Source organism: Cucurbita pepo, chromosome 6, assembly GCF_057944985.1.
Source record: "Cucurbita pepo subsp. pepo isolate OVF chromosome 6, ASM5794498v1, whole genome shotgun sequence".
Lineage (NCBI taxonomy): Eukaryota > Viridiplantae > Streptophyta > Magnoliopsida > Cucurbitales > Cucurbitaceae > Cucurbita > Cucurbita pepo.
The window spans coordinates 2,844,916-2,869,789 of NC_141803.1; the positions used below are offsets into that span (position 1 = coordinate 2,844,916).

General features: G+C 36.4%; 2 protein-coding genes across 4 annotated transcripts; one reads left to right on the forward strand and one right to left on the reverse strand.

The window, feature by feature from the left end:
* Positions 1-190: 190 nt before the first annotated feature.
* On the reverse strand, positions 191-4,034 carry LOC111796876 (ubiquitin-fold modifier-conjugating enzyme 1). 2 transcript variants are annotated; one of them, XM_087124400.1, is made up of 4 exons: positions 3,585-4,034; positions 3,426-3,487; positions 2,319-2,448; positions 191-456 (listed from the first exon to the last, which is right to left on the reverse strand). In XM_087124400.1, the coding sequence occupies exons 1-3, from the start codon at positions 3,915-3,917 to the stop codon at positions 2,322-2,324; spliced, it is 522 nt and encodes a 173-aa protein (XP_086980526.1). In that variant the 5' UTR covers positions 3,918-4,034; the 3' UTR covers positions 191-456; positions 2,319-2,321. The 2 variants fall into 2 exon arrangements, with proteins under 2 accessions (XP_086980526.1, XP_023535439.1); XM_023679671.2 differs by lacking the exon at positions 191-456 and adding an exon at positions 1,635-1,980 and having other exon boundaries at positions 3,585-4,033.
* A 738-nt stretch (positions 4,035-4,772) lies between these two features.
* LOC111796877 (uncharacterized) lies at positions 4,773-24,485 on the forward strand. 2 transcript variants are annotated; one of them, XM_023679673.2, is made up of 27 exons: positions 4,773-5,209; positions 6,681-6,840; positions 7,118-7,210; positions 8,610-8,712; positions 8,881-9,040; positions 12,317-12,491; positions 13,155-13,295; positions 13,399-13,983; positions 14,088-14,702; positions 16,290-16,358; positions 16,943-17,050; positions 17,131-17,376; positions 17,523-17,570; positions 17,705-17,854; positions 17,935-18,099; positions 18,190-18,252; positions 18,895-19,005; positions 19,094-19,177; positions 19,258-19,305; positions 20,517-20,591; positions 20,792-20,887; positions 21,939-22,019; positions 22,096-22,167; positions 22,553-22,597; positions 23,374-23,457; positions 23,546-23,649; positions 23,947-24,485. In XM_023679673.2, exons 1-27 carry the CDS (start codon positions 5,007-5,009, stop codon positions 23,990-23,992), a joined length of 3,930 nt encoding a protein of 1,309 aa, XP_023535441.2. In that variant the 5' UTR covers positions 4,773-5,006; the 3' UTR covers positions 23,993-24,485. The 2 variants fall into 2 exon arrangements, with proteins under 2 accessions (XP_023535441.2, XP_086980837.1); XM_087124711.1 differs by having other exon boundaries at positions 13,167-13,295.
* Positions 24,486-24,874: the final 389 nt, after the last annotated feature.

A 24,874-nucleotide genomic window follows, 5' to 3' on the forward strand; every position in this document is an offset into this window, starting at 1 on the left:
TTCCAACATTAAAATCTTTTTCTTTTTTCAGTTTTGTTCTACAAATAAAAATTTATTTTTGTATAATTTTTTTTAATAATATATGTTATTATATAGTGTGATTAATATATATATTTTAAAATCTTAAAAGGTGTTTAATAAATATTTAAAAAAGAAGAAAGAAAGTTGGAATGAATGGGCCGTGGTAGGTAGAGAGAAAAAGAAGGCCCATTTTGAATGCGGCCCATTAGTGGAGTTGCGTGGGAATGATGCAAGAGAGCGAAGTGGAAATGGGAAGGAGAAACATCGGAACACGGATAATACTGTCGCACGCGTGGTCTGATGTTGCTGGGTTGTACGTGTACTACGCACGTGCCGTTTTATGCGCATGCTTTTCGAACCGGTTCTTCAGCAGGTTGTCTTCAAAATCATCTTGTCCCCACAATCTCTTCTTCTTTTCTTTTCCTTTTCATTATTCTGCACGCAAAGAATTAGTCTTCCAGTCAATTCACATTTCTTTTTTAAGACTCTTGAGAATTCTATTAAAACATGATCAATTCTACATCGGTTGGAGAGGGGAATGAAACATTTCGGTGTGGAGATTTCTCCCTAATAAACGCGTTTTAAAACTTGAGCTCGAAAGGGAAAGCCAAAGAGAACAATATCTACTAGTGGTGAGCTTGGGCGGATACAAATGGTATTAGAGATAGACATCAGGCGGTGTGTCAGTAAGGATGTTGGCCCAAGAGGGGCTGGATTGTGATGTCCCATATCAATTTGAGAGGATAATGAAACATTTCTTATAAGGGTGTGAAAACCTCTCCCTAACATATGCGTTTTAAAACCATGAGGCTGACAACTATATGTAACGGACAAAAGCGGATAATTTGCTAGCAGTGAATTTTGACGGTTACATTCAAGCTGTTTGAAGTTCAGTTCATAAAATTTAAAGTTGAAAATCAATCCAATTCTAGCATGACAACATGTATTTAACTATGATATGTTGCTTAACGTAATGTTGGACGAAGATTTCTAGTTTTGAGATATAGAGAAACTTGTTGCCCTTTCTTAACTATTCTTTAACTACTGAGCTATGTTCAAGGAATCGAAGTCTTCAGCCCGTGTAACGACCCAGATCCACCGCTAGCAGATATTGTCCTCTTTGGACTTTTCCTTTCGGGCTTCCCCTCAAGGCTTTAAAACGCGTCTACTAGGGAAGTTTTCTACGCCCTTATAAATGGTGGTTTGTTCTCCTCCCCAACCAATGTGGGACATCAAAGCCCGAGATTATCATTCTTTGTGTCGTGCACGACATGTATGCAATCGTCAACAAAACACTCATTAGGTTTGTTTGTCATAATTCCCAAATTCATACTATATGACTTCTTCCATCAGTATAGATATGAATCTTGCTAGGAAGGAAATGGTCATTCTTGGTACTCAATATGTTGGGGAAATGAAGAAAGACCTCTTAGTTTAATGCATTATCTAATGCCAAAGCGCCATATTCTGTCTATTCAAGATGGAGATGTGGCCCCCTTTCTTCAGGTATGGGTTATTATGACTTCATTGAATCGACTCGAGGGAAAAGGAGTTCGATATTTGGAATGCTATCGAGTTTGGGACTAATAGCCTCCCGGCTTACTCTCTTGGGATGGTTTGATAACCGTTTAATTTTAAAAAACTACGTTTGTGTCCTCACCATTCCTAAGGAACAATTTGAGTTCATAGCAAAATTCTATAAAAAAAAAAAAAAAAAAAAAAAAAAACTGAAATTAAAGGGTTGTCAAATGAGGTCTTAACTATGCCATTTTGAGCTTAAATCTTGTGGCAAAATCAGGTGGCTGGAACCGAGGATGGTGTAAACGAGCCACAGGCAACATTCTCAGCCTGGTTTGGAGCAGCATTCATCATGGTTGCACCCGTCCAAGTATGCACCTACGCTAGCTGAACTCATTTTGGTGGTGTCCTAAAACAGACCTTTTTTCTTTCTCCATTCTTCTGCAACGATGGAAGTTGTAACCGGAACAAGTTAGGCTACACGAGGAGGATTATCGACACGATCCACTCGGGATCGCTTTTGGAGGTAAACTACACTACGACTTGAAAACCCAAGAGAGAATAATGGCAAACAGAAGGTGATTAGCTGATGTAGCAACATTTATGAACTGAATCCCAGTAAATATATAGCTATGTGTATGCAGTTGCTTTGTGGGCTGGGAAGTCGAAAGACAACCTCTAAATTACAACACTGGGGAGCTGAAATGTTTATTTTCCAATTGTCGACAAATGTACAAGGTCAAAAGTTTCAGTTTTATGGCCATGACAAGTTTATATACCTGCTAAGATTCACTGGTCGATGTGTTATCTTTGTGCTTGATCATACCAGAATCGACTAGAACTGGAACCTCAGCAGCAAGCCATGGTGCAAGTCCCAAACAAAGAGCGTGAGCTATTCCAAACCTAGGACTGCAAAATAAACCCCAAATCAGGATGGCCGTTTCTTTACCCAGTAGGCCTAGATCATGTCAATGACAAGCTGGAAAACAAAGTGCAATGCCCAACAACAGCCCCAAAACGGTAATACTTTGAAGGTTTTGAATCCTCAACGTATTGGTTTAACTAAAAATGACCGCATGATTCATGAAAGATAAAGTTCGTTGAGGATTGTTGGAAAAGGAGTCCCACGTCGGCTAATTAAGGAGTTGATCATGAGTTTATAAGTAACAAATACATCTCCATTGGTGTGAGGTCTTTTAGGGAAGTCCAAAGCAAAGCCATGAGAGCTTATGCTCAAAGTGGACAATATCATACCATTGTGGAGAGTCGTGATTCCTAACATGGTATCAAAACCATACCCTTAACTTAGCCATGTCAACAGAATTCTCAATTGTCGAACAAAGAAGTTGGGACCCCGAAATTGTAGTCAAAAGTGACTCAAGTGTTGAACAAAGTACACAAAGGGTGTACTTTGTTTGAGGGCTCCAGAGAAGGAGTCAAACCTCGATTAAGAGGAGGCTGTTCGAGGGCTCCATAGGCCTCAGGGGAGGCTCTATAGTATACTTTGTTCGAGGGGAGTATTGTTGAAGATTGTTGGAACAGGAGTCCCACATTGGCTATTAAGGAGTTGATCATGAATTTATAAGTTAGAAATACATCTCCATGTAGTATGAGGCCTTTTGGGGAAGCCGACAATATCATGCGTGGAGAGTCCTCATTTCTAACAAAGTTCCATTGCGAACAAAATACGACGTTCACTGTTAACAATTTGGAAGAACAGACCCTGTTGAGACACGGATCAAAGGCAGCATGCATTGTGCCTAAAGCTGAGACTGTTTAAACTTCTAATTGCAAACTAACACAAAGTAAAACTTCTATAATAGGCCTTTCCTGAAAGTGAGCAGTTCTGAGCAGACCATCATTCAAAGAAAGATAAGCGAAATTACCAGTTTTTCGCCCAGAGAGGCTTGAAATGAATGGTTAAGCAGATCTTTCCGCCTCTATACATCTGAAATAATTCACAACATCCAGTCAAAATGAGTTCCAAATTTGAACTACGAATAACGTAAATTCTTCAAAACAATCGAATTCGATCGAACTCAAACCTTCTGTGTTTTTCCATCGAGCTCCGGCAGCTCGAGCTCTGGCGCGGTGGACGGATACGTGACAGGAATATCGAATTGAAGATCGAATTCATACTTAAGAAGGTTGTGGATGTACCAGCACTTTCCGATCCATCGTGTTCCCTCTGGATTCGCAGCCGATATCCTGAACCAGTCGTTGTCATTTGACTTGTTCATCTGAGTGTACGCGATCAATGCCTTGTACTCCTCCTTCAACCTCTGCGTCCATGGCGCACCATCTCTGGGCCCGGCTTTCGTCGTTAGCAGAGGGATTTGGGTAAGCGTCGACTTGGTATTCGGATCCCAACCCTCCATACTTCTTCTTTGCTAACGCTAACCGAGATTCCGACTTGCGTCGGTTCCTGCAACTCCCTTTTATGGCTCGTGGCCGTCGATTGATTGTTCTGATTCCCAAAGTGGAATGGTACCTCGTGCCTCTTGGAAGTTCACAGAGAGGGCATTTTCGGAATTACAACTGTTAGATGAACACATGGGATGGTATGATATTGTCGCTTTGAACATAAGCTCTCATTTGGTTCGGGCTCCTCCAAAACACCTTATATCAATGGAGAGAATATTATTTTATTATAAATACATGATATTCTTTAAATTAGCGAATTTTCTTCCTCCAACTTAGAAGTATTTTTTTGTAACCTCGTATAATATATGATGATAAAATAATGTGTTTTATTTATAAAACACAATAATAAAATATGAAAAATATCCCTTCCCCTTGGTTTAAAAAATATTTTTTAAAATTTAAAAAGTTCGATTAATATCCTCTCACTTAAAAAAAATAAAAATATATTTATTATTTTTTTTACTGTCCAACGAAAATCGCAACGCCTCCATTATATTATCTTTATTATTATTATTATTGTTAAAAATTCATTAATATTTTTGAAACGCGTCTTAAAATTAAAAAATTAGAAGTATTTTTTAAGTTAAAAAAATAGAACAGAAATAAATTATTTATTATTTTTCTTAAAAGAGTAAGATATTTTTTAATTTTTTTAAAAATTTAAAATTATTTTTGAAACTTTTTAAAAAATTTTAAATTGGAAGAGATTTTTATTAGTTTAGTTTTTTTTTTTGGTTGTAAAAATAAGAAAGAAACCCTAGAATTGATTAAAAAATAATCTGATATAAAAATGTGAAAAGGGGCGTACGTTCAATTTCGCATTGCCATAGCCACGTGATATACATATGCCTGCCCTTCGCGCCAGGCCGTCGTCTCATCTGCTTGCTTAAATTCTCTCACAACCACATCGCTCCGGTTGATTCTCCGTCGGTTTCCTGTTCTTTCCCGGAATAAATTTCCCTGTTCCTTCAAAGCCTCCACACATCCCCATTTAACCTCTCACCATTTTTGTTTCATAGCTAGTTTTTCCTTCTAGGTCTACTATGGCAGGAGTTTTTAGAGAAAGAGCACTGTCTCTCCTCGCCGCCGCTAACAACCACGGCGATTTAACGGTGAAGATTTCATCTTTGAAGCAGGTGAAGGATATCATACTAGCCATCGAGCCATCTTTCGCAGCAGAGCTCTACTCCTACTTGGTCGAGCTTCAGTCTTCCCCCGAGAGCTTACTACGTAAATTGTTAATTGAGTGAGTTCGAAACCCTAAATTTTCATTCTGTTGTATGTATTTTGTATTATTTATGCTTATTATAACATTTCCCCTAGTCCTAGTTCAACGTTAATAAATATTGAAGCGAGACGATAAGTTTGGTGAAAACTATTTTCCACTACAAGGGAAAATGCACCTTTGTATTGGATATACTGCAGTATCTGCAAAAATATCGGTTAACTTTAAACTGTAATTTTGTCTATTACATATTGTGCTCGTCCATATTACTTGGTAGGTAGTGTATTTATTTACGGCATCAAATTTGGATTAACGATATCAAGCTATGGTCACTGGACTTTAAATAACTCAAACCTTAAGGTTAGGGATGAATTTTCGTTGACAATATATTATCAGCATTCCACTTTTTTGCATGTCTTTGATTATGAGAATTGGTCCCAGCCTGTGGATATTAATTTAAATTGGAGAGGAGGTAATATTAGAGGTGTTTGAAATTATTACTCATATTATGGTACACGTTCAATTGTCATACTGAAAGACAAAAGTTGATTGGTTAGAATAAATTTTAATCTAAACGTTTGTAGTTTGATGCCGGAACAATTTGAATTTAAATGCTGTGCTCTAAGGAGACTTTGTCCTCGTTCTTCCGGTTCATTTATCGAGCTCCTTTCAAGGAGGGGCATGTGTGTGAACCTGGGAGAATTTCAAAATTCGTGCTCACACTTATTCTCAGTACTTGGAGTTTTGTGTCTCCATCAGTTATTGTTGATTGGGAGATTTATTGTCCTTCTCTCGTGTAACTACCTATTCGACAAAGGGAAATTGTTTCATATTAAAAAAACACACACAGGTTAGGATAAATGTAGTAATTTCAATATATTCTTAATGGGATAGTCGGTTTGTTTATTGTAGATTCATTTTTATTTCTTCTCGATGTGCAGTCAACTTTTTTAGCTCATCTAAATTGTTGACTTTTAGCATATGTGAATTTTTTAGCTGTATCTTGCCTTACTTCTGTCTGAGATCAATATTTGTCTCCTTGGCTGGAGAGGAGCAAAAGACTTTTGGGGATTTGGAGTGTTCTTGGAAGGAGGATTGGTCAATTTTAACTTAATGCCTCTGTTTCTAAGTCTTATTATTTTGGATTGGAACCCCCCTTTTGTATAGTTAGCTTTGAGGTTTCTTTTGCTACGCTGTCCTTTTGAAGGCCAATTTTCTTGTTTTTCCTTTTTTCTTGAAGAAAACATAGTTTCTTATTTGTATATATACATAAAAACAAAGTCCTTGATCAATTAATACACCTGGTTAAATCAAGTTCATTTTACTTGTACAATTATGTTTGCATTTCAGAGCAACCACATATCTTGTCCACTTGGGCTTCTTTTGTAACTTAAATTCTTCTACTTCTATTCTCAAGCACGTTAGCTGCTGGAAATATTTTTCTTCCATTTATTTATACCTTAACTGCTTTCACTTTACACAAAATCCTCAGGGTGATTGAAGACATTGGATTGAGAGCCATGGAACATTCTCCTCTGTTAATGTCAGTTTTATTGGCATCTTTAAAGGATGAAGACTCTATTGTAGCAGGACAATCAATTACTAGTGGGCAAAAATTATTTTGTGGTGCTTTAAGAGAGATGACATTGCAGGTTTCTCCTTTTGCTTAAAGTTGAAGAAATTTTTGAACTATTGGGCTTACTGAACTTTTAATGCTTGATTTGTTTTTCTTCTGAATTATGTTTAATTTATCTTCCATTGCCTGCCGACATGGTTTGAGAAGGTCAATCAACCGTTATATTTATGTATAATTATTCTTGCCTCTTATCAATGTCATTAGTATGAAGATATATATGTGTGTGTGTGTGTGTGTGTGTATAACTTAATTTGTAACATCACAAATTAGATGGTAACTTTTAAATTCCTCAGTTGCATCGACGGGGTAAAGTTGAGAGATGGCTTGAAGAACTGTGGATGAGGATACTGAAGTTTAAAGATGAGGTTTTGGCAATTGCCATAGAGGTATGTAAATGCCCAACTGCCGGTCCTTGAAACTTTCTGCTATTGTTTTTATTTTAAAACGTGGATCTCTCTTTCTTCTTTCTTCTTTCAAACTTCTTGTTGTTACCTTTTATGGGAAAAAGGCTTATAATAATGTCTTGGATAGTCGGATTTAAATGTATGTGTTTGACTTTTAATTTTTTATATTTTTTTCTTCACTCTCTTCTTCCTCTCCGTGTACATGTATGTGTGTGTTGTGTATGCACAAAATCTTAATATATGTTTCATGAGTTTTGAGATGGGTTTTGGGAAGGATTCAAAAAACCATGTTTGTTTCATGGATGATTACTTTTTAAAACCTAGGTAAGTATTGTCCTTTGATGAAAATATCTCATGAACCATGGAAATTTGTAGTTCTTCTTGGAGAGGAGATTTTTTTCATTTGAATATGAATAGGAGAGACTAGAGAGAAATTACTCAATAATTACTTTTTGATTAATGTATAAATTAATTTTAGTATAACGATTTTAATTAATTTAAATATTCTTCAAATTGAATCTAATAATCTAAATTAATTTTTTAATAAGAAAAACATATACAATGATTTAATGTATATTATTCTATTTGGAGAGTAAAAAAATGAGCATGTGATATTTGATGGCTTATATATTTTTAATTTGTAATTAAATTTAAAAATAGAGAGTGAAATTTGTAGGTTGATTTTAAATTGTTTAATTTAAGTTCAATGCGCAATGATAAAAGCCATAAGGTAAAGATAAAAGATGAAGAAAAATTAGGTAGAAAATTTATCATTGAAACTTTTGTTTGTATACAATGCATATAATAATTGTACAAAATTTGACTTTATTTAGTTATAAGGAAAAAATATTCTAACCAAATTAGATTTTAGACAATTTTTCTAGTCAGTTTTAAAAAATGTATTTAGTTCATAAACATATTTTTAAAATCCCCAGAACAAATCCTGCAAGATGAACAGAAACATTTAATTTTCAGTCCTTTATTATTTTGCACATTCAAACACATACATTTAAATCCGAGACATTATTTTTTCTGCCTATCCAAAAATACAAACATTTATCATCCTGAAAATTCAAATACCGGATATTTATTATTTATACCCATGAAACGGTATTTGCGATCCAAATGGGCCCTGTGTCATACTTTTGTTAACTTATTGATTGGTTTACTTCTGAATTAAAAAAAGCTTACGGTGAATGTTGTGTGTTTAATCTTTCCGGACCACTTCCATGCCTTTCATTTTACTCATTGGAAGTTATACATAATTGAACATTTTTTTGGGATAAGAAATGCTTTACATAATTGATTTAATTTTCAGTATTTCTTTTTGAAGAATTACCAACTGTTCTGACCTTGAAGCTGCTTAAATGTGATATTGTAGCCTGGTTCTGTCGGGAAGAGGTTGCTGGCTTTGAAATTTTTGGAAACATATGTTCTACTTTTTACGTCCGATACAAATGATCCACAAAAAGCTATCTCAGAAGGTATGCATTTAGACATCACGAATGTGTGCCTGCTTTTAAGTTTTTTTTGCTTCACATTGTAACATTTATCATTTTTTTTAGTCTTTTAGCTTGAAGGTAAATATATGCTTGCATCTTTTTATGGAAGATTGTTTGATTGAAATTTAACTTGATCCTGCGTACAAACAGGAAATGGGGATGTTTTTAACATTTCATGGCTTGCTGGTGGGTTTCCGATATTGGATCCAGTTGTGCTAGCGTCGGAAGCTAATAGGATGCTTGGTATTCTGTTGAATTTGTTGCAGACCAGTTCTGTTGCTGGTACATACACAGTAACAATTGTCAGTAGGTGAGCCCTCTCACTCTTTCTCATATCTGGTTATTTTATTAGTTGATGGCAGTTTGCCATCTTCAATTTATGTTTGGTTGTTCATTGTTGCACATACGATCTCTGTGAGGTTTAGAGAAATTCTGCACGTGTATGAGGAACGACATTGTGATCCAAACGTTTTCATCATTACTACTAACGATGTATTGTGAATGTCATTTTGGTTTGTCACTGAATTACTTTGCTTAGATGAATATAACTTGTATACTTAATGGTAATTTAAATAACATACATGTGTATTTAACCTGTGTAGGGCCTTTGCGTTTAATTTTGGGTTAATGATTTCCTCGTATTGTCTGTACTGTTTGTTATTTTCCTTTGTTGCCTGAATGTTTGGGGGTAAATATATAAATATGTTCTGAATCCACATGCCACATATTATGTCAGATCGGTGGAGGCCTCAAAACTTTAGCACATAGCAGTAACCTTTATTTTGTCCTCGTCATTACTATCTTGAAAATTGTGAAGGGACAATTGAAGCCTGGATCAGGTCATTGAACAAGTTCAGCTGCTTGTTTGTGACGTTCAGTGCTGCATGCTGACAAGCTCACTTTAGAGGATTTAGTGGCATTGGATAATACTTCATTGATGATTCAGAAAATGGAGTAGCAATGCTAGATGGTGTTAGACTGCAAAATTGTTTGGGTACTTTGGAGCACCAGTGGCCAGGGATAGGAATGGATAACTGGTGTAATGATTACTTGTGTGAATGGGATGGAAGGTGACCAGTGCAGTTTATACGTTGTAAACTGTTAACAAAACCATTTATCACAGTTTCCTACGCTCTATGTGCATACAGGGAATTACAGCTATTAATTGAATATGTATACTTTTATTTTGACATTGATACACATTTTACTTGAGATAATAAAATATTTCATTTTAACCAGCAATTTCTGACGTTTTAGCAATATGTTGTTTTCTACTTTTGTTCTTTATATTATGCCTGTTTTCTTGGTCAATATGGTTTGGAGTTTTGCTTATTTCTTTTAACCGGCATTTGTTATGTACATCTGCTTACTCATAGCTTATGTGATTCGCTTGTAAGAATTAAGATTGCACTTAGTTTTTTAATTTGTTCGATGCAAGAGCTCATCATTCTGAACTATTTAGCTATCACATTATAATATATCAAGTACTTAACTTGCATAAGCTACAATAGAAACAATCCAGATTCTGTGGGCTTGACTTTTAATTGAATCACATTACTACGACTTTTGTGGTTCAGCTTTTTAAGTAATTTCGGACAGCAGTTACAATCGTCACTTAGAAAATGTCGATGATCTTGCAGACGGGTGAGGGTGAGCTTATATAGTCTGTTTATCCATTAAATGTGTGAAGTTGAGTCTTGATAGTGGCAGGCTGTAAAGCATCCAAGATTTTGGTTTTATGTGATGGGGAATTAATTCAATAAATTTTTCTTTCATCATAAAGATTTTTGCTGAATTTCATTAATTTCTATAAGAAAAGTTTCATCATTGCAGATATTTTCCTTCATTTCACGTCTTACTTGATCAGCAGTTACTTTCTGCTATCATTCTTAAGGCTCTTAATAGTTTTTTCCTCTTGAAATTGCATATTTCAGACCATAGTTTTTTTTTTTTTTTTTTCCTGAAACACCAAATACAATCGAGGCTCCAAAAATATAATATAAGTATATGCAACATAAGTTGTATAAAAAGTAGTTGTGAAGAGAGGATTCTAGGAAAATTGGCTTCCTGGATGTGCACTTGAAGCTAATATTTCCTTGGAATTTCTGCTTGTCATTTTACTTGAGATTCATACATGAAAACAAATACTTTGTCGTTCTTGTTGGATATTGAAATAAAACATGCTTGCTTATAGGAAGGTTGGTTTTTTGATCTTAAAGGTGATAGAAAAACCTTAACCAAATTTTAGAAAAGCCATGTCATATTTTGTACTGGTTCTGTAATGGTTGAAGTGTTTTCTGGTATTGGCTTGTTATACTTTTCCAACTATAAACTAAGAAATTCTGCCGATCACTCTAATCCTTGATGAATGATGAAGCTCTCCATATATTATGTCAAGTGGTCAAAGGTTAACCTGTAGTTACGTTAATTAGGATGGATAATTCAGTTTATAACGTTAAAATTAATGTTCTGGTGCTATATTTTTATGGATTCCAAAGCTGTAGCAATAGTTGCTGGGGAAAACTGGTGTGCTGTTTATGTCTGATGTTCTTGTCCGTTGTTCATTTTTTTGGCCATTACGTTTCTTATGGAAGCTGCCCCTTTCCTTAGTAACCTTGTGGGGAGGAATTTTTTTAGAAACCCCTTAATTGCCTCTGGAAGATAGGCCATATCACAGGCAATAATGTAGTCCTTCGTGTATCTGGTTGTAGAAGTGTTTTCTACAGCAAGGTGTGACGGAGTTGTTGATTTAATTTCACTGTGGTTGTTATTTCATCTGGAGTTATGTTGAAGTATGCAAAATTTGAGAATCAGAACTATGATAGTTTTTTTTCCTTGAAATGCTTTATTCCTTCTGACCAGAAATTAATTGTTATATGTGGAACATCATGAACAAGAAAGAAAGGATCGGATTATTTGTATTCGGAACAGCAGTGAAAGAAAGGACTTAGCCTGTTCTGAATCATATAAGGACATGGATTTGCTCATTAGGTCATCTTGATCATTTTCTAACTTAAATCAGACAGGAGGTGAAACCTGAGGAACGATTCATGTTTGTCAAAAAGGAAGGTTCATGAGCAAATAATATGGCAGCCTATTAGTAATCAAATGATTTTAACATATCCTTTTATGCGCGAATATTAATACAAAATATTGTCTTTCTCCAAGTGCTAATCGATGTATACTGTTGCTTCGACCCTTCATTTTTTATTGAGAATTTCTCATCCTTCAGAAGGAAAGTTTTCTTACCTTCTTAAAGAAACACAGTTTTTGTTAATATTTATGAAATGCAGCTCTTGTTGAAGGATCTGTTTGGATTTATATGTTACTTGGCCTGTGACACTTGGTTTTGCTGTTCCAATTTGTTTAAACATTGTGTAGCTAGGAAACTGGTGGACTTTCTTGGTCTTTGATCTTATGATTTTTTCCGTCATCTATAGTAACATTCCAATTTTTGCAATTCACTTTGTTTACGTATTTTCTTTCCATTCTTGAATTGTTTGCTTAAACTTCCCTCCATTGCTGCAACTTTTGATATTTGCAAGCTGTCTTCCTCTTTCAAATGAATTGCTCTTCTGCTTGACAGTTTAGCAGCTATAGCAAGGAAAAGACCAGTTCATTATGGTATCATTCTATCGGCACTGTTGGAATTTGTTCCAAGTTTTGAGATGGTAAAAGGGCGTCATGCTGCCAGTATCCAGTATTCTATAAGATCTGCACTTTTGGGATTCCTAAGGTGTCTGCATCCAGCGTTTGTAGAGGTGAGTTCACTTGAGAGTTTATATTTTCATTTCGATCGTGCATGTTCCCACAAGTATGTATAATCCTCTAGGTTTTTTTCATGTTGATTTTTACTTTGTTGTGCACCTGGGAATTGCAATACGGAGTCACCATGTCATTATTATATAAGAATCTATTGCACTTTGCTTTTGGCTAGCTTTGCAATGGAACTTCAGAATAGAATGTTGCTCAATAATTGCTTTTGGCTTTGCTTAATAATTACTTTGCTTTTGGCTGAGTTTGCAAGCGAAAAATCTCGAGTTCATTTTATTTTTTTGTCATGTTAGTGAGATGCCTTGATGAGGCAGGAAAGTTTTTATTCCTTTTGATTGTGGAACCTCTATAATTAATTAGTGAAACTGCCACGAAGCATCTCAATTTTCTCCATTTATTTCTGTCCCTAGTTGGATATATTTATTTATTTATTATTATTTTTTATTTTTTTTTAAATTTTATTTTTCTATCAATCTGTTTTGGGTGGGTGGGTGGGGTGGGGGGATGAATTTAAAACCTCAGTGAAGAAGCTTGTTTTTTGTGGGGCTTTTGAAGTTTTAATTTCATAATTTCTTGTTAAGAATGAGAATGGCTATAAATACTTTAATTCATGGAAAATGACTGATGCCCATTTCACTTTTCTCTGATAGCTTGGTTTTCAGTCAAGAGACAGGTTGCTAAAGGCTTTAAGAGCTATGAATGCTGGAGATGCTGCAGATCAGGTAATCAGGCAAGTGGACAAAATGGTGAAGGCTGCAGATCGAGCTTCACGTGATGCTTTGCTGGGCAAGGTACGGTTGGCCAAGTGCTGATATGATCACTATTCTTTATTGCTATATATGTCTCTTACTGCTTCCCTTTTCTTGTCTCAACATTAATATATCTTATAAAAAGGATGACCAATCATCAAATCAGCATAATGTATCAGTGGATCTTACAAGAAAAAGACCTAGGCTTCTGGACGATGAAGAACTTCCCAATGGCCATGAGGTTTCCAAGCAAGTTCGCTTAGGTCCAGATTTTCACCCAATTTCCACAGTGCGAAAAGATGGTTCTCGACAGAGTGCCATCTCTAATGGGACATCCCATGATGTTCCTACATTAGATGTTGAATCGACTCCTGCAGAGCAGATGATTGCAATGATTGGTGCCTTACTAGCTGAAGGGGAGCGAGGTGCAGAATCACTTGAAATTCTGATTTCAAATATTCATCCCGACTTGCTGTCTGATATTGTCATAACTAACATGAAGAACTTGCCCAAAGCCCCCCCTCCAACCACTAGGCATGGGGACTTACCTGTAACTCATCAAGTAAGTAGTCACGGACAAGTTCTGGCACCATCAGCTCCATTGAGTTCTGTGCAAACTTCAGTTTCTACTGCACAAGCTCCTTTTTCTTTGGCCACCTCCGCTGGTTCAACTTATGCTGAGTCTGCTGTCAATAGTCTCCCTGTTGACTCTAAACGCGATCCAAGAAGGGTAAATTTAGCCAGCTGTGGATATGCATTAATTTATGTCTCTGTCCGTGTTAGGTCTACCACTCTGCCTCTAAATAAATTGGTTTATTTTACTCACTCATGCAGGATCCCCGCCGCCTTGATCCTCGCCGTGGAGGAGTATCTTCTGCTTCTAGTGTGGAAGAGGCAATTTCAAATACATCTGATGTTGATGGTTCCATATCTTTGGGAAAATCTGCTTCGGTTCCTGTTTCTACGACAATCGAGAATTCTTCAGTATTTTCTATATCTAAAACAAAAGTTGAAGAAAAAATCATTGAAACTCCATTCCCGATTGGAACAGATCAACCAACCCCCAAATCAAAATCTCCTGATAGAGCTGAGAAAGTTGACTCTATATTAGAGATTGATGCCCCTCTGGATCCCTTGTCTACTGCTGTTGGAAAAGCTGATGATGGTTTAGTTGCAGTTAATTTGGTCGATGACTCGGCAACAAAGAGGGATGATACATCGTCTTCTATAGAATACAATCCGTATTCTCCATCAGTTACGAATGCAGCTGCATCTGAAGATACCTGTGAGGAATTGCCTCAGCTTCCTCCATACGTTGACTTGACTCCAGAACAGCAAATAAGTGTAAGAAATTTGGCAGCTGAAAAGATATTTGATTCGTGCAAGAATTTAAATGGGGCAGACTGCCATCAGAAATGCTCGGCAATAATTGCTCGAATGGTTGCTCAGGTGGGGGCAATGTCTGATTGTTTATTTATTATTTTTTTGGTTTTTCTCTTTAACAAGACAAACTTTGATTACTATCAAAATTATACTGTACAATGAGATTGGCGGAATTGAAGTTCAGCCACGTTGTACATAAGGTAAATAACAGCTTTCCAGCTAGCTATTAGTGTGAACATAAGTAACTACTAAGGAAGATGTATTCTTCAAGTTTTTGTCCAGGAAGCCAAAGAGGCCCAAAGTGTAATATACGCTACTATTTATTCACATTCATATAAGTTTTGTTTGATTCTTCCTTCTTTGTACTTCTGAAAGTAACCCTTATCGTACTCGAGCAACTCTGGTTTTTCCTTTCAATATCTGCCACTGTATGATTGCACTTTACGAAATAAATGTCGACAATTTGAGATAGGGATCTATATACCTAAGTTTGACTGACAGCCTTTATTTTAAGGTTCATGAAATGGAAAATGCAAGAACAAGGGATCAGTTTGTGTTGTGCCACATTTGTACATTGTCTAACCTTATAATTTGTGTGCATTCGATCATGAAATCATTGTTAACTTCTGCATCTGTCAGCTATCGCTATCACTTTAGGCCATAGTAATTTTTGTCAAAGTGACTCTTAATCAACTTGGAGCAAAGTAATGATGTGGATTAAACTTTGTTGATTAGAATTCAGCAAACTTTTTGGAGTTATTAAAATATAACTTGAAAATTGAATGAATGAAGATTTATGTCTTACATGTGAACATAGACTGTATATTGTTGTATATTTTCATTAACTCCATGTATTTCTTCCCTATGGTTTACATTGCCCCCACATTTTTATGCACTTTTCTCCTATTGGAAAGGACAAGACACATCTGCTTCATGTTGTAATGATCATCTCTGCCAATTACAATATTACTTTTGTACTTTGCATCTCTGCATTCATTTACCGAAAGGAATACGTTACTGTTTTGAATCTTTGGCTTTTACCATATGTTTGGAAGGCAATAGGAAAGGGTTGCAGAGTCTTATCTTACATTGTCTTTCTTTTGAACTAGGGATTCACAGGTTTTCTCGTTGAAAATAGTATGTCAGACAATAAAATATATCGAATCTATGAGCTTATGTAATCCCAGGTTGATAGATTACATGAACTTTGGTGATATTTCATATATACTCATTTATGTTTTGAGGATTGTTCTTTGGTGGCTTTCGTAAATTATATCGATTGAATCCAGCATTATTAAAAATTACTAGAGAAATACTTTGAAGAACTCTAGTACTTTTTTGGCTTTTGATTGGAATTTCTTGATGATATCAGCTGAAATGCTTCATATGCGTGTTGCCAAGTCATATGCATCACTATTGTTTTAATACATGATGATTTTTGGTTCTTTCTTCTTTCTTGGTCCACCGGAGGTCCAAACGATGTGTCTGTGTAACTGTACAAATGCATGGTTGTTAATTCCATGGGGGAAAGACTGGATATAAATGAACCTTTCTTATGTACTCTAACAGACTGGTTTAGTTGGATCTACCATTCTACTGTATTTTTTATATTTCGTGCAATTAAAAATTATCCTCTTTTCCTTCACATCGTAGGTTGATGCTGATGATGATATTGTTCGAATGTTGGAAAAACAAGTCGCTACTGATTACCAACAGCAAAAGGTATCACATTTCCTGTGTGTTTTTATGCATGGTATGAGGTGTCATGAAATTTACTGAAGGCAAAGTTTCATTTGATCAGTCAATCTCAGCTTGTTGGTAGATTTGATGATAGGCATAAATGACATTCAATCCTCATTTTTTCCCTTTAGTCTGTTTTTTGAAAGTTCAAGTGGTACTTCTGAGAAGAAAAAAAAAGCATGTGGTCACATAAGAAAAGATCATTGATTAAGATGTGATAACACTATGCAATGCATGTGTAAAATAAAATGTTCAACTTATTGACTTTCTTAATTGGTTGTTACCATCATGTTTCAAGGTGCACAACGATTCTTCATCACGTTTTTTGGTCTGTTGGGGTTTTCCTTTTGGTTAGATGGTTTATATGTGCACAGTTTGAGTATTGTAATAGTAGATTGTTCATTGAAATCAACAAGATCATGTTGTTCATATATTGGTCACATCAGATTCTTCTTGATTATTATAATTTTTCTACCACGATTCATAGTATTCTTAATAAATTCAATTGGCACATGTACTCATGGCTGTATTTGAGCCCTCCATTTAATTTTGACTGTTTTTTTCAGGGGCATGAGCTTGCTTTACATGTCTTATATCACCTGCATTCACTCAATATTCTGGATTCAGTGGAAAGTTCTTCTTTTGCTGTGTACGAGAAGTTTCTTCTAGTTGTGGTATGCCACTTTCCTTTCACTCACATTTTTTGACATAATATTTGATTTGTTAGTGACATAATTGCAATATTTAATTGTAGGCTAAATCGCTGCTAGATGCTTTTCCAGCTTCAGACAAATCTTTTAGCAGACTTCTTGGTGAAGTTCCAGTTTTTCCGGACTCTACGTTGGAACTATTACATAACCTTTGCTATTGTGATATTACTGACAACCAGGGGAAGGACAGTCCCGATATTGAACGTGTCACGCAAGGTCTTGGCACTGTTTGGAATTTGATTGTGAAACGTCCACATAGTCGGCAAGCTTGCTTAGATATTGCTCTTAAGGTAAAAATTCTTGCATTTTGATCATTTTTCATGTTTTCATTATTTGTGTTATCCTTCTAAGGTAGATGTGTATGCTTGTGTTCATTGCAATCATATATGAGTTGAACTTATATTTTGTGTTCCTCACATTGTAATTTGTATGGCAGTGTGCAATGCATTCAGAAGTTAAGGTTCGAGCAACAGCTATTAGACTGGTATGGCAACACCACTCTTGTTCCTGACAATGGACATTTTAATCTGTTGGCTGGATTTCCAATTCTAATAAGTGATGATATTTATGATCTATCTACCGACGTTTCATGAGTCTGTTGTTTTCATTGTTCATTAGGTGGCGAACAAACTCTATCGGTTAAGTTACATTTCAGATAGGATTGAGCAACATGCAACAAACATGTTCCTGTCTGCAGTAGACGGCGTAGATCAGACAGATGTAAAGCCTTTACCATGTGGATCGATCGAGCAAAGCACTGGAGGAGAGGTCTGTTAGATTTGTACTGTTCGATTATACGTATTAATTTATTGACATTATCCTTTACCATGGCCAAAATTGTTTTATAGGGTGAGAGTCAGGAAACATCCATTTGTGGTTCTCAAGTTTCAGATCCTGGAACCTCAGAAGACAATTCGACGAGGAGTTCACAACCTACAGTACATGCCAGTTCAACCTTGTCACTTTCAGAAGCTGAAAGACATATTTCTCTTCTTTTTGCCCTATGCGTCAAGGTTCCTAATCTTCCATGTTAGTTTTAATGTTGATAATTCTGACATTGCCTCTCCCGGTGAAATTGATACTTTATAGTCCTTTTCCTGCAGAAACCTTGTCTGCTTCAAACTGTATTTGATGCTTATGGACGGGCTCCTAAAGCAGTGAAAGAGGTCCTTTCCTCTTCTTCTTCTTCTCTTTTTTTGACGAGAAACTCAAGTTTTTCATTGATATTATAAAAATTGCAAGCTACATCTTTCTAAGCTTAACAGTAAATGAAAAGCCCAAAAACTGGAAAATGCATTAAAAAATAACAAGATATAAAGCCAATATACGTATAGTTCTGGACAAGAAACATGCTTCAAGTGTTTTGTGCTTGTGAAGTTGAGTAGATAGGCATAGAAAAGCTTTGACTGATAGAAACAGAAGATTCGACATCCTTGTTACTCCTTTTACATAGTCTTCGTTCTTATTTTGGCGCTGTTGGTCTTCTGCTTGCTATCATGGCGAAAGTCCTTCACTTGTCGTTTGGTTTAGCTATTATGTTGAATATTGGTTGGAGAGAAATAGAAGAATCCTTGATGAGCAAGAGATCCCTTTACAGGAGATATTTGACACTTTTTAATACCTCTTTATGGGCTTTTACTTCAAAGTAACTACTCTCAAGTGTTAATTCTTAATGTCTGTTGTATGCCACTTTTGTGCAGTCTTATCCTCTCTTTTTCATTTTGCATAAAATACTTTTTGCATCAAAATTAAACTGTTACAAGAACTGGTACTGAATTATGTCTGTATCCTGTTATTCTTTGAAGCAGGCCGTTCATGAACATATCCCTAATCTTATTACGGCCCTAGGGTCTTCTAATGCTGAATTGCTTAGAATAATATCAGATCCACCCCCTGGAAGTGAACATCTTTTAGCAATGGTATGTCTTTGTGTGGCGCAATAAGTAATTGGACCTTGAACAGTTTGCTTTTTGATAGATTTCCGTTAATAGTTCGTTTACTTGCCAGGTTCTACAGGTACTAACTCAAGAGACAACGCCTTCTTCTGATCTGATCGCAACCGTTAAACATTTATATGAAACTAAACTGAAGGTTAGAAAAATATTTATTTTGCTATTCTACCCCGCGTGTAAATTTTATTTTCTGATACGGATTCCCTTTCTTCGCTCCAGGACGTGACTATTCTCATTCCAATGTTGCCCTCGCTTTCCAAAAATGAGGTCTCACTCTCCGCTTTGTATTTTATGTTTTTCTTTATTTTAAAGAAAAATGTCTGAATAGTGATGTTCGATGCTAGTCTCGCTGGTCTCGTTTATAGTGGTTGGCAATTAAGCATAACTTATTTCTAGATATGTAGAATGTGTAGTCAATTGGTTAACCTATTGACATAGCTCATGAAAATGTGCATTTGAGTGAGCTTGTGGGTTGTGTTTTAGGTTAATTCAGCACATTTTTGGGATGGATTTGACACAACATTTATCATGTAAACTAACGTGCAGCTTGACATACAATTGGAACTTGTGTAATTGATCTAATGATACATCTTAACTTTGTAATTCATTTAATCATGATATCTAGTTTTTTTATACATCATTTGGATGAAGAAGTTACAAAATAAATCACTAGCACGACAGCTTTTTATATTATTTTGAGATCCCACATTGGTCGGGGAGGAGAACGAAACATTCTTTATAAAGGTGTAGAAACCTCTCCCTAGCAGACGCGTTTTAAAAACCTTGAGTGGAAACCCAAAAGGGAAAGTCCAGAGAGGACAATAGTTGCTCGCGGTGGGCTTGGGCTGTTACAAATGGTATCAAAGCCAGACACCGGGTGATGTGTCAGGGAGGAGGCTGAGCCTCAAAGGGGGGTGGATACGAGGCGGTGTGCCAGCAAGGACGCTGGGCCCTGAAGGGGTGGATTGTAGGGTCTCACATCGACTAGAGAAGGATACGAGTGCCAGCGAGGATGTTGGGCCCTAAAGAGGGGTGGATTATGAGATCCCGCATCGGTTGGGGAGGAGAACGAAACATGCTTTATAAGAGTGTGGAAACCTCTCCCAAGTAGACGCGTTTTGAAAATCTTGAGGGGAAGCCTGAAAGAGAAAGTCCAAAGAGGACAATATTTACTAGCGGTAGGCTTGAGCTGTTACAATTATGTTCTCAGTAATAGTTGTAGCAAAAGGACGTATCCCTTATGCATTTTCTTGCAAATTGTTCGTTTTTTTGGCAGGGTAATTGCCATCCTCAAACAACCTTTAAGCAATGTATTATCATCATTGCCCTCTAATCTCAGCAATACAAGTTCATTAGCCACCTCCCAATTTGGACACAAGTGTTAAAGTTTGAATAATAAAATAGAAAAAAAAAAAAAATGTGCACAGTTTCCATTTAGATCCTTGAATTTTTCGTTCTTATTCATTATGTGGTACCAGGTTTTACCTGTTTTTCCTCGGCTGGTTGATCTTCCATTGGAGAAGTTCCAGAGAGCGTTGGCTCACATATTACAGGTATTGAAATACTTCAAATGTTAAAATATGATATTTTTACTCCGTTGCCATGAATAAGAATCGAGTAGAACCAAGAAATCTTGTGGATATTCATAAGATTTGTGGCGCATGGTGGGGTAGTGAATATTTAGTTGAATATGATTCTTGTTATTTTTTGTATTAATAGAATATTGCTAACAGGTAGTTTTCATTCCTTTCAGGGTTCAGCACATACACGTCCAGCTTTAACGCCTGTTGAAGTATTGATCGCCATCCACAACATAATTCCTGAAAAAGATGGCCTTGCGTTAAAGAAGGTATGGTTGCCATCTTTTGGTATTATGTATTCATTAATCATAAGAGTTTCAAATGTTTTATCTTTCAAATTTCAAATAACAAAACGAATAATATACGTTATAGAATTGGTCCAGATAACTAGGCCGGGTACGTATGTTTTATCCTTCAAAGTTTCAAATGTTTTATGTTCGACTTTTTAAGGTCCCATATCCTTGGAGATCTTATACTCAACAGTTACAGAAAAAATAATGTACCGTAGAGTTTGATTGAGATATGCAATGAATTGATTAGCCAGGAATTGAGATCTCTCTCCTGCCAAGTCTACATTTTTAAATGACTTCTCGATATATCCCTTCACTTATCATGTTTTCCCTCCAACTGGATAGGAAACCAACCATGAGATCGGATGAAATTGTGTTACAATATCAAATAGATTTATGGCGGCTACTAAGCATTTCAGCAGTTTAGCTCTCTTGCCTCTAAATCACTGTAACCTGTTGCATTTAAATCTATGTAATAGTCCAAGCCCACCGTTAGTAAACATTATCCGCTTGGGTCTAAAACACGTATGTTAGGGAGAGGTTTCTACAACTTTATAAGTAATGTTTCGTTCCCCTCTCCAACCGGTATGGAATCTCACAATCCACCCCCCTTGGGTGCCCAGCGTCCTCGCTGGCATACCGCCTGGTGTCTGGCTCGGATACCATTTGAAACAGTCCAAGCCCATAGCTAACAAATATTGTCTGCTTTGGCCTGTTACATATTACCGTCAATCTCACAGTTTTAAAATGCATTTGTTAGGGAGACGTTTCCATACCCTTATAAGCAATGCTTCGTTCTCCTTTTCAACCGATGTGGGATCTTACGATCTACCTCTTTAACAAGCTTTTCTGCTAAGGACTAATATTCTTCTAGTATCTTATAGTTAACTATGTGCATTTGTTAGATAATGTATATGCGACCGTCTAATTTCTAACCCTCTATAGGTTGTTGTACTGGATTCCACATGTACCTTATGGTTACTGCATCAATAAATACTATAATTTTCTGGTGTTCTTTTTGTTTTTGTAGATAACGGATGCTTGTTCAGCTTGTTTTGAGCAACGTACAGTGTTCACTCAGCAGGTTTTAGCAAAAGCCTTGAGCCAGATGGTATGTTTATAAGTCTAGGAAACTAATCCCTTTTATTTTCTTTAATTTGATACTTTAATAACGCTTCTTTTTTCAGGTTGAACAAACGCCACTCCCTCTTCTCTTCATGAGAACTGTGATTCAAGCAATTGATGCTTTTCCTACTCTGGTAAGTTTATCCACTATTTCAGTGCTCTCTGGGATTAGGAAACATTGTCATGGAGCTATATTATAGATGTTGTGCTTTTTGGAGTGAGTTTCGGGTGAGTCACCGAGTAAACTGAGGAAATGATTGTTGTCGAAATTGACATTCTTTTCCGTTGCTTCGACCTGCTGAGAAATACGATCAAAGTTCAGTTTTTTGAGATGTCCGACATTATTTTGCTTTAGGTGCAACTGGTCATTATATGTGTAGCTATTGAAGATTGTATCTATTCTTCTTGCTCCTTTCCTCTTTGTTCCCAGAAGATCTCTTACAGAGCTTTGTGCTTGAAATATAATTATTTGTTGAAATCATGAGTTACTCATTTGTACGACCTGTGATTTCTTTTCAGGTTGATTTTTTCATGGAGATACTTTCCAAACTTGTAAACAGACAGGTACCTACGGTAACAACTTATGTTTTCCAAATCTAATGAATGAAAAATATATAAAATGTAAATGAAGCTCTGCCATCTGAAACTCTGTCCTTCAATTTCTAGTTTACATTCGGGCCATGGGAATACATATTGCCTCGTTGAACTCTACCATATGGTTTATTGTGAGATCCCACATTGGTTGGAGAGGAAAACGAAACATTTTTTATAAAGGTGTGAAAACCTCTCCCTAGTAGACGCGTTTTAAAACTGTGAGGTTGACGACGATATGTAACAGGCTGAAGTGGACAATATCTACTAGCGGAGAGTTTGGGCTATTACAAATGGCATCAGAGCTAGACACCGGACAGTATGCCAACGAGGACGTTGGCCCCTAAGGGGGGTGGATTGTGAGATCCCACATTGGTTGGAGGGGGAATGAAGCATTCCTTATTAGGATGTGGAAACCTCTCCCTATAGACGCATTTTAAAACTGTGAGTCTGGCAACGATACATAACGGGCCAAATCAGACAAAATCTACTAGCGGTGGGCTTGGGCTGTTACATTTATAAATTCAATTAATCCTTAATTTTAATTGCTAATGAATGTATGAACCCATGTGGAGTTTCCTTTCTAGTTGAAATAGGGTTCTTATTTCTGCAGAAGGGTTTATCCTTGCTGGTTAAACTATTAAAGGGGTAGAACACGTGCATGTAACCAAGCCTAACTTGTGAGTCCTTCATTTAGATCTTATTGCTATTATAAATAACCATGCTGCTATTTTGTCTTTTGAATTCAGGTTTGGAGGATGCCAAAATTGTGGTTTGGTTTCTTGAAATGTGCATTTGAAACACAACCTCATTCGTTTCGAGTACTACTGCAGGTACCACGATGTCACCCGTTTGACATAGATATCTTTCTCTTATGCTTGGTGTTCTATATGGACCGAAATAAGTTTTCCTTTTTTGTAGTTACCACCGCCACAGCTCGAAAATGCTTTGAACAAATATGTCAACCTTAAAGGTCCTCTTGCTGCTTATGCCAGCCAGCCCAGCACAAAATCTACTCTCTCTAGGTACTTAATTCTTGATCTTGTGCGTATTGTTACCTGCTTTTTGCTAGTTTTAATGGGTGTAATGGCTTTTTGAGTCAGCTGAATTTGTTTATATAAGATCCTCAAGGTTTGGTATTTAGAAATCCCTCTTAATAATGTTTCAAACATCCATTTTTGACTAATGAAACCCTTTAAACTAAGCATCTAGGCGCTTTAGACATCACCCCTCCCCCTGAAATAGATAGCCCAATATATGCATTCATTTTGGAGAATCTTGTTTTGTTTTAGTAAATGTGGGAACACTTTGCATTTTGGCAGACCGACACTCGTACTTCTGGGTCTCGAAAACGACAGGCGTTTGTAGCGAGCTGCATCCTGTTCATCTTGTAAAGTTACAACGAATATCATTGGTTCACATATCAACTCCAGAGTGGTAAAGCAGAGAGCTTTGAGAACTTGGGAATTGACTAATCAGCTCTTGTTTGAAGTATGAGGCGATTTATCCTCCGTCATCATCCCGTGGCAGTTTGGTTGCTTCGGCTATAACTTATCGCACCTTGATCATGATTCTGTGCCACGGTGCATGAACCGGGTGATTGTGAGAACGAGATAACTCAGAAGAACAGAGGTTTGTACCTGACTAACAGCCATCCCCAGAAAATAAGGGGAAGGGAAATGCTGATTCTCCGTAGATGTACATAGAGATCTGATTAAGGAGTGGAAAGAAATGTTGATGTTTTTCATTTTGGTTTAGATTCGTCCGGTCTAGTAGTAGTCCGGTTGGCTTGTACTATTCAAACTTGTTGTTTGTAATTTTAATTCAGTATTATATGGTTTCTTCTACCTTATTCTTTCAATGCTGTTTTTCAAGTCTTTTGCAGATTTGAAACGATTGAAAATGTGCTAATCAAGCTTGTGAGAAGCTTTAGAACATAAACAGTATTGAGTTTTAGAAACCTATAAATTATTCGGTTCCCATTCGTTTGAATTGACATAAACACAAATTTTAAAGTTCAACAACTAAACTTGTAGAAATAATTGAAAAGTCATAGATACGAACCTCTCAAAAGGAACTAAAATTGTAATATAACTTTGCCTTTTCTTTTCCTATTGCCAACCTCAACTCAATAGATAAGCAACTAATAATCATTCTCGAGATTGATAGTTCAATTTCTTGTTCTCACAACTGTTGTGTGTGTATGTGAATATGTAAACCGTCTTTCTTCTAGCTTTACCGCATACAAAA